General features: G+C 50.7%; 1 protein-coding gene across 1 annotated transcript; it reads left to right on the top strand.

Annotated features, from left to right (window-relative positions):
* The first annotated feature begins 239 nt into the window (after positions 1–239).
* On the top strand, positions 240–3,003 carry LOC131215249 (uncharacterized). Its single transcript, XM_058209636.1, has 5 exons — positions 240–398; positions 476–609; positions 686–1,023; positions 1,066–2,703; positions 2,771–3,003. Exons 1-5 carry the CDS (start codon positions 240–242, stop codon positions 3,001–3,003), a joined length of 2,502 nt encoding a protein of 833 aa, XP_058065619.1.
* Positions 3,004–9,818: the final 6,815 nt, after the last annotated feature.

Raw genomic sequence — 9,818 nt, 5'->3', positions numbered from 1 at the left:
TGCTCAATTTGTTTCACAGAAACATGCGGCGTGTTCCGTAGCCCAGATTTATCGTCCGAATGGGCTGCGCTCGGATGGACTATGTAATTTGCCTATCGTACCGTGGCCGCGCCGACGGTATGCTTGTCGAACTGCTTGGAGCCAGCCTTTCGCTTGTCGTGATCTTGTTACTGTGTTTTTTTCTCACTCTGTAACATCTCTTTCTTCCTCTTGCAGAGCCCGACCTTAAATGAAACAGGATGCTGCTGTTTGCACCTGCGGTACTTTTTGCGTTCGTCTTACGAATAAGGGCCCAAGTTGAGCCCGGCACCGAGAACGCCAACGCCACTCGGACCCAGAAGGAAGATCGCCCGGACCGACCGTCGACCATCCTGCCGACGATCGTGCCCCCGGAACAGGTAGTGTAGTAGTTTAGCACCGGAAGGAAAGAACTCGAAACGTAACCTCTTCGTACTTTTCTCGGTGTTCTTCGTAGGTCTTTGTCCCGGATCCGTTGCCACACGGAGTGGTACGCTACCAGCATCTGATCAACAACTCACCGAGCAGCAACTACTTCGTGTACTACACCGACAATGTTGTCGATCAGCCCAAACAGCAGTACTTGGATGGGTGAGTTCCTCCTTCCAGTTGTCAGCCTTCCTCATGGTTTGTCAGTAAACCTGATCGATGGTCTTCCATTCCGCAGGTACGGAATTGGCAACAGTGACCCCACGTCGGGTCAGATCGTCTACAGTCCTAATCCGATCCCGATTCAGCTGGTGACGCTCGTACAGCCGACGATCGAGGGCGATCAGCTGAAGGAACGCCCGGGCGACGATTCGAAGCAGGAAGTCGACGAAGCGGTGGACCTCGCGGAGGAACCGACCCGTGGGAAGGTGGACGTGGACGAGGCGGGCATCCGGAAGCTGGTGTCGAGTACGCAAAACTTAGTCAGCAACGAAGATGTAGTGGACATCAACAACGCCCAGGAGGGCATGACGGAGCGTGTGGACAACTCCACCGTGGAAATCACCACGGTTCTAAGTTCGAGTTCGAGTTCGAGTCCAAGCACGAGTCCGAGTCCAGAGGATAGCGCACCGAGCGAAAGCAGACACGTCAGGGATAGTGTGGCGGCACACGGGGGCTTCGACAAGCCGATTGTGGTGGGCGATAGCGAAGCGCAGGAAACGGGAACTGGGCGTAGTCAGCGTGCTGGGCCTTCGGTAGCGATCGACCGCTCGAAGCACATCAACGTGGAGATTCTGGGCGAATCGGAAGACCACAACCAGGGGCAGTTTCTGAAGGAGACGACGATCCTCGCCAGCAAGCCGGCCGAGCCGTGCGATGACGATGGCAAGGAGCAGGGTCTGCTGATCACCAAGCAGGAAGTGACCACCATCAAGCCGGTCACGGTGAGTCGCGTGCGTGGCTCGACGGCGGCCAGGTTGAGCACGCGCTACAAGGCAGTTCCGCCGCCAGTGGAGAACGTTCCGACGACACAGAAGCCGGTCTCCTCACGGTATCTCGCTCCGATCCAGGCCGGGCTGCGACTGTCCAACGCCGATAAGCCACACGTGCTTCGTGGCCCGGTGGACGTGGATTGCGTGGACGAACCGGAGCGGGAACGGACGGTGGTCGAAGTCCAGAAAAGTGTCAACGTCCAGAACATAGTGGTCGGTCCGGAACGGCCAGGCCCAAACTTTGTGCGGCAGTTCGGCGCGAGGACGAAAATCATCCAGCAGCCGGTGTACGTAGAGAAGCCCGTGGAACGGATCGTGAAGCAACCGGTATACGTGGAGAAGCCGGTGCCGGTGCCGGGACCGGAGCGGATCGTCGAGAAGCCGGTTCACCACACGCACTACGTCGATCGACCGTTTCCCGTCGAGAAGAAAGTGACGGTCCACGTGCCGGTCGACAGGATCGTGGAGAAGCCGGTGCAGGTGGAGACGATCGTCACCAAGGATGTTCCGTACCCAGTGACGCACCTAGTGGACCGCCCGGTGCCTGTGGAGAAGATCGTCGAAAAGCAGGTTCCGGTCGAGGTGCCTCGCTACATTGATCGTCCCTACCCGGTGGAGAAAATTGTCGATCGTCCCTACCCGGTCGAGGTGCACGTCGAGGTCCCGAAGATCGTGGAGAAACTGGTCGATCGGCCGGTCGAGGTGGAACGCATCGTGGAGAAGCACGTCCAAGTGCCGGTCCCTGTGGAGATCGAGAAGGTGGTGGAGAAGATCGTCGATCGGCCGTACCCGGTGGAGAAGATAGTGGAGAAGATTGTCGATCGGCCCTATCCGGTGCAGGTACCGGTGGAAGTTCCGGTACACTATCCGGTCGAAGTACCGGTCGGTATCCCGATACCGTATCCGGTGGAGAAGTACATCGCCCTGCCGGTGCACGAACCGAAACCGACGCACTCGATCATCAAGACCGTCCACCATGAGCACTTCGATTTCGGGAAGTTCTTTGCGCAGAAGAAGAAGCACTTCGTCGAGCACTTCTTCCCCAAGTCGCACCACCATCCGAAGGTGGTCGAGGTGCCCGGGAAGCACTTCTACGTCCCGAGTCACCACTATCCGAAGAACGATCTACATTTCGGGGCGTCGGTGCCCAGCCCGAGCGTGCTGGTCGATGGGAATCACCTGAACCTTCAGCCTCACTACCTGCCGCCTGAAGCCCCGAAACCCATCTATGGAGTGCCGTACGTTGGCGATGGCCACCACGTGGGTAAGTGTGACCGAACGGGTGATGCTTGCTTGATCTACTACAGTCTACTACTCTGCTTATCTCGTAGCAAACTTTGGGTTCGCCCACCATCAGCAGCAGCAGATCGTGAAGGATGACTACGTGGGCCCTACGCCCCTGCTGGAGGACCATTGGGCCGTCAAAAGTGACGTCAAGTTCCGGCGCAGTCCGAGCTACGGGAAGAGCATCCGCATCGAGTACGGCGGGTTCAAGCCACCACTAGTGCCATCGGTGGAAATTGACGAGCACGGAGTGCCGTTGAACAAGGACAGCAAGAAATAGGCAGATAGGGGGATAGGCACTCACCGTTGTATGGGTGGAACCTTTGGGGCCGCGGCTGGATGGACTGGATGGTAACAGAGAATACTGTTTTCTACTAACATATGTTTTTCATTAGACTGGACTTTGTTGTATGTTTTATTATTTATTTGTTATTGCCACTAAGCGAATAAACAGTGTAAAACAAAACGATGTGTTCGTAAAGGATTTTTGTTTTTTTTTTTTAAATTTGGAATGAAAACTCAGCGACATTTGATTGTAAGCTAATTTCTCGTAAACTAGTAGTTCTCCGTGTGCGTCGCCACGTCTTATTTCATTCTAATTTGTCGATTTGAACTTCCTGGATCAGTTTCCCTTCTCACTTCCCGTTGCTCCTCCGTTCCAGACGATCCGGCTTCCTGGTGACATATGCGCGGAAAGCCGATCGGATACGTCACTGGGAAGCCCGATCGTATGAAACGACGGATAATGAAGAAATTAGAATGAAATAAGGCATGGCGACCCCGGCGGGAACAGATAGTATTGTCAAAAGACCAATAAAATGCTTATGCAATTTGTAGAAAATAATACAGACGCTGTTTTGTTTGAATTTATTTTATCAGTAAATGAACCAGAGACACATGTGAAAAAAGGTGAAGCTGATTTATCATGGAATGTAGGATTGACTATAGAATGTTTATCTACTCAAGACATTTAGTACAGTTCTTTTAGAGAGTTCGTTATAGCTTTTTGATCGACTATGCACAACAAAATTAATACTTCAATTAAAAATGGAATAGAAATAAAAATGGAACTAGTAATTCAGTTTTTTATGAATTCCTATAGCCGCTTTCGTAGCTAAAGCTAAGCTGAAAACTTGTTACAGCAAAAGTAACGTGTCGTAACGTAACACTTTTCGACAGCTTAGTGAACGCCATAGGCATACCAGCTTTGTCCACATGAGTTTTAGCTCAGCGTGTGGTTTTGGTTCATATTTAGGACATCTTCACGGTTGACAGTTTTTCATGTTTTTGAAATCCACTTCCAGGTGAACCTTGCCAAAAGATCTTTCAATTTAAGTGTAGGTAAGCTTTAAAACATTACGGCCAGAGACTGGGAACGCTCCATTTCAAGCTTTGGCGATCGCCGAAAGCTTTGGCGATCGCGAAAGCTTTGGAATGCAACAATTTCATGTCACCACATCTTGCGACATGCTACTCGTTTTGGGCGCTGCGACATGACGGTTATGCGGCAGACTTCCTCGGAAGAATTGAAACTTACTATCTTCATTATTTTATAAAAGTTACATGAACGGAGTTAGATAACTGTCTTTAAACTATTAGGAATTATATATTTGCTATTCGTTCCCAACAAAAGAAGAATTGTAAGCTAAAAGCTCCTAGAGTGTCGATGCTCGGATAAAGAAATTAATAATGAGATCCATTACACATCAGTTTGGGTAACAAATTTGTTAAAGCGGGCCGAGGCCGGTCCAGCATAAGAATAATGACTACAAATTCATTCTACAAATTCTACAAATTAAGAATAATGAATAATTGTTCTACAAAACTATTGGCACATGCTCTTGAAGTGTGTCAATCTTTCTGTCTGTAAACCGTTTCGACCGTAAATATGGAAAATATATCTCAAAAATATAATAAAAAAAGTCCACCAAGCGCCCGATGACCACGGACAAAAGGCTGCGAACCCAAAACGTGGAGAGCTCTTCGACCCATCCCGGCCACAATGCTTCGATTCGATGCGCAATACGCAAAACAAAACAACAACAGTTCATCGGCAAGTCAACAGGCCGGTTATTTAATAAGCCGTACAGGTAATGACGCCTCCTAGACGCCACCAATAAACACCTCGTGCGCCCCGTCAAAGTGGAAGATTATCGAAAACAATTTATTGACACATTTGGCGTCCCGACACAATCGTTGACTTCCATGGCCCCACCGTCCGTCCGGGGCGGGCGTTCAGCCTTTCACCGGGCGCCTCGCGCCAGAAGCGTGCCATCCATTCCGATGGACCTGGCGATCGTCTTGCGCGGCCAAAGATGCCCGCCGCCTCTCAGCATGATCGATGCCGGTAGAGGAAACGAACAAGCCAGCTCGTTTGTGCCAGTCAGTGCGATCGTCAAAACAATCAGCCGAAAACAATCCGTCGGACCGTCGAGAAAGGCGGCTCGGCGATGATCGGCCCGCGGGTCGTTATGGAATGTTTTTGCTCCGTCGAGCATTTCTCCCGCACGACACATAATTGTTGGCGGCTCATTGAAGCTGAGGATCACCGCGATCTGCGCGATCACCACCGGGGGATTTGGCATTCAGATCACTTCCTGCTGTCACCGTCACCGGGCCGTGACACTGTCGCGAGCCAGTGTCCAGTGTGTCAGGTGCCAACTGCAACTCCTCGCCGACCGATCGATGGCAACCTTCTTCTTCGTCATAACTTCCACATCGCACCCATGTCGCCGGTTTCCGACAGAGAGTGTCGCCGCCTTCGGTGCGCGGAAAATGTAGAAAATGTTTACAACTTCGCACACGCTCCGAGTGCTCCAAGGGCTGTCCATCAGGCGGCCACTTCGGTAGATCGATGTGCCGGATCGATTACACAACCGCACGCTTGACCACCGTCCATTCTCACCGATTCCTCCGCCACATCGGATGGACACGCATGAAATCTTAATTTAAATCATTTTTCCATCGGCGAACCAAGGATTGTCGCGGCGATGGACAACCCGTCAGCAGCACGCACCTTCACCGGCACCGTTCAATTATGCTGCAAACGGTAATATGCACCTCGGCCAGTTGCCGCCACCGAACCCAGGAAGTTGTAGCCGCGTTACCTTATGCATCTTAAGCGGTACGACGGAGACGACAGTTCACTGGGGGACATTCCTTGGGCCCGGCGTCGGCTGTGATGCGACCAAATTGGGTAGGATGTAAGGAAGCAGCCCCCGGGTAATGGTTTTATGGGCAAGGAAGGAAGTAGGTTTCATTACTTCCGAGGCTGGGCTTCCTTCTCCGTTGGTAGCTTAGGAGGGATTCGGAAGCTGGGTTGAAACCGGCGACTTGTTTGACCATAGATTACTGAACACATAAGAAACCGTATGGGTTTGGTCCTGTTGAAGCATTGGTTTACGCCTCGAGATAAACGATGCTAAAGTGTATTTACTCTCAATAATTTGATGTACTCTTTTTATGCAATCGCGTATGAAGACATTAAAAATTCATCTAAAAAAACAGTAACAACTGTTTCCAATGCTGATTTATTAGAATTCTGCAACGGAAACTCAATACAAACTCAATCTATTGAAGCGCTCTCAATGCATACTTTAATACTCACTTATGCTTAATAGAATAGTTAAGCTTAGTAGGGTACAAGGGCTGAAATATCCGAATCTTAACAGATAGATGGCGCTAGTTAATTAGTGCAAATCTTTAAAAGAAAGCTGTTAAAATGTCAAGATATTACAAAACTCATAAGTTTAAGAGGTATTGTGCTAAAAGTGTAACTAATTTTGTTATTTTTAAAACAATGGAACAAAAAAAATCCGTTTTTTTACTTTTAAATTATATTGGCTGAGAATTTACTATGAGAAAGATCTGTTCAAAGTGGCTGTCACGTTTGACCACAGTGATTCTGAGCAACGTCGAGCCATGTTTAAACGAAACAAATCGAAATTTTTTGCGTGAATATCCCTTCACGTCATCTGAGTGAAGAGCAACTGGTGAACAATCGGCGGGAATGGTTATGGCCCCAGTATTTTGAGATGTGCGTAGTGTAATATCGAATAGATTCCAGAGCCACCGTATTTGCCGTTGATTCAGCTCCCAGCCACTACTGGCAGACCTAAATAAAACTACTTCTCAGACCTAAATAAAAATGCCCTTCATTAAGAAATTTCGCCTGAATGAAGAGGTTATCCCTGAAAGTGATGTTATTAGGATAAGTTACGTATGCCATTGAATACAAAACTATGTTCGGGTACCTGGTGCGTAGATAAATCTTCACTCAATCAATCATAAATCAGTCAAAACAGAAGCACAAAACGTGATGTTTTAGTTTAAAAAAAACTCAAAACGCACCAACAGATGGCCTGCAATGAAAATCCGTGGGAAAACGATTGCGTCACGGGCTTTATCGAATAGAAACAATAAGAAATCACTCAAAAGTTCTTCGTGTCAAAAAAACCTCAAGAAAACCCCAAAGAAGTGGGTCACCTCAGTGGACGAAGGAGAAAGTGATCCGCAGCAATCGGTCAGCAGCCGGGGTTGCCATATGCGATCGCCGTCAACTGCAAACAAGATTCCCATGCTCCAGTCACCCCGTGTCAGCGCGGGCTTCCGATGACCGGGGCGATGTAAATCGTGGTCGTACCGTGCAGAACGGTAGCAAAAACCGTACCATGGCAAACGGACCGCAAACATTTCACGCGGGTCACCGCCACCAAGTGGTCGCCACATAACCGCGCACCATGAAACCGCGCCGTGAAGCATAAACAGAGAGGCACATCGAAATGCTCGCGCGGCTGCGCTCTGTTCGCGAGGGGGTCCAATTTGCTCGGTTGTGTTGTGTTTGGATGGCCACGGATCGATAATCGATCCGTGGGTAGTCGAAGGTGTCTGATCAGCTCAACGGCGCGCCCGACCCCGGCCTCGGCCTCGGCTGAGATTTTGATAAGTACTATTACTTGCGCGCGCCGGTGAGCCGTCGATTGTGCCGTTGATGGGCTTTCGAGCCTCGAAAATTGTGTTGCTCCAGTGGCGAAATGATATGATTTTTCAATTGAACGATTACGTCAATCGATACCATCGCGGTTCGGGTGCTGGCTTTCGGAGGATTTGGTAACGCGTCTTCGGCGAAATCTTTCGATGTGAAGCAGCCAGTTTCAGTCCGGCCAGTTGCGGTTCGTAGCCATCCTCTTTCTGGGGATCTAGGAACGGGTCCAGCGGTCCAGAGATGTAGCTAGCAGCCGCTTGATGTACGCGACATGCCATCGTTACCCTGATTGGTTCCTGACCGTGTCCGGGACTCAAGCCGAGCCCCGCTTGTGGAGCGTGGCAAATTGCACTTGACTAGCACCTATTAAGCCAACGAGCGCCTCCTGGGCAGTGTCACAGGGGACAGCAGCTTCCGTGAATTGACCACCCGGATCGGGGACGAGATGGGAATCGCTTGGCTGGTTGTGAGCTACAGTGCGTAACGAAAAATTGTGTAAAGCGGGTTGCTGGTTGAATTCCTTGTTGAAAGCGCCTTAAAGTATGCAATCTCACTTTGTAAAAATAAGGAGCCACCATAGGAGAGTATGTTGTCCAGTTAGCCCCAAAATAGGAAAGTAATCAGAAAACAGTCATTCGAAGTGTTCCAGTACGGGTGTAGCTTTGGAACCATGCCCACCATTGTGAGACGCCAGGACGTCAGTGCCTTTTCTCCACAGCACACCGGCTCAAGCCGGTTCCGCTGGTTCACCTTCAACTCCCGGAGAAGTGCATCGCGCCACGGCGCGTTGCACTGCCCATGCAAATCGTCTGCCGTCAGTCGCCGTCTCCACTGCAAATTGCTGCACGCACTCGTTTCACACCACGCCACGTTATTGGACTGCACTTACGTAATGGACCGGGTCTCGATCCGTTTGGACGACTTTGCACTTGCTGGAAAGTGAAACCGGAGGTTCCACTGAAGCCGGTCACCACCGGTCAGGGAGATCAGCACCAGCGGCAGAATCCTTGCGCCAAATTCCACCAGCAAAGCTTTTCCTTTCTTTCGTTTCGTTTCGTTCACGAGCTTTCGTGAAGAAAGAACGCCTCCGGAGGAGCCACAAAAAATCGGTCCTATTTCGGAGCACAGAACGTTGGAGCGCCGGTAAGTGAAGGCGAAACTGGAAAATCGAAGAACAAGCCGGAGAGAGAAAAAAACGGAACATTTAACGGCGGCCGAAAAGGAAATCAGTGGCAGCCGCAAGTCCTTGAGCGCGGGTCGAGAAGGGAAGCCCCCCGTGTGGCCCCGGCCCCGGGGCCGGTCTGAGAAACCTTGTCGAGAGCGAGACGTCGCATCACATTTCGACAGCTTGTCGACAGCGGTAGACGCGTTAATCAATTTCAACCGTTCACCGAGACCCCCATTATGGAGCAGCGTAAACTCTCGTTCTCTGTCTCTGTCTGCCCGTTGAGGGGGCAATCTCGGTGACATTAACCTTTACGAGACCCCCGGCATACATGCTGGTGGTCTTTGACCGTAGGGCTCCTTCGGCAAATGGCAACAAAAAGGCAGGCCGCAGCATAACGCAGAGTTTCAGCAAATCGACCGATCGGCCCCGTTGGTCGGTTTCGCGGCCAAGCCCAAGAGGGAAGCAGTTTTTGCGTCTGACTTTGCGTAGCGCCGGTTTCTCCAACTGGTCCGGGGGTAGGGGGTATTTTCATTTGGCGCTCTCACCCAGGAGGCTGGAGGCCGGTTTGGGCCGTCCGGTCGGACAACTTTCTTATTGAGCTGCGCTTGCCGTGGCCGCTCCACCGTGTGTCGACTTTGGCTTTGATCGAATTGCAATCGGAACGGGATGCAACGCGTGGTGGAGATTTCCGAGATTTTGTCACCGCGCACAGATCCGCCTTTCCGCCCGGACGATATAATTATGCGGACAGCCCGACGGCTGTTGCATGCAAAACCATGTTGCATAATTACATCCTTTCCATGCGTTAGAAGATGCGGTCACAGGCATGTAGTTGGTCGTTGCGAATTGCGGAAGGAAACGGAAAGGCGATGTGTGCGATTGATCCGGCCACGACTTATTGACAATTTGTATGGGCGTATGTGCGTGTTTGTTGGCCATCTCA

The sequence above is a fragment of the Anopheles bellator genome, chromosome 1, assembly GCF_943735745.2.
Source record: "Anopheles bellator chromosome 1, idAnoBellAS_SP24_06.2, whole genome shotgun sequence".
Taxonomy (NCBI): domain Eukaryota; kingdom Metazoa; phylum Arthropoda; class Insecta; order Diptera; family Culicidae; genus Anopheles; species Anopheles bellator.
The sequence above is the reverse complement of the archived record's forward strand: the minus strand, read 5'-3'. Positions and strand labels throughout refer to the sequence as shown.

Bases quoted from the DNA above. Each gene is read 5' to 3' on its own strand.
- LOC131215249 (XM_058209636.1), top strand. From the start codon at position 240: ATGCTGCTGTTTGCACCTGCGGTACTTTTTGCGTTCGTCTTACGAATA. The intron at 399-475 runs GTAGTGTAGTAG...TGTTCTTCGTAG, and splicing joins CGATCGTGCCCCCGGAACAG to GTCTTTGTCCCGGATCCGTT. The intron at 610-685 runs GTGAGTTCCTCC...TCCATTCCGCAG, and splicing joins AAACAGCAGTACTTGGATGG to GTACGGAATTGGCAACAGTG.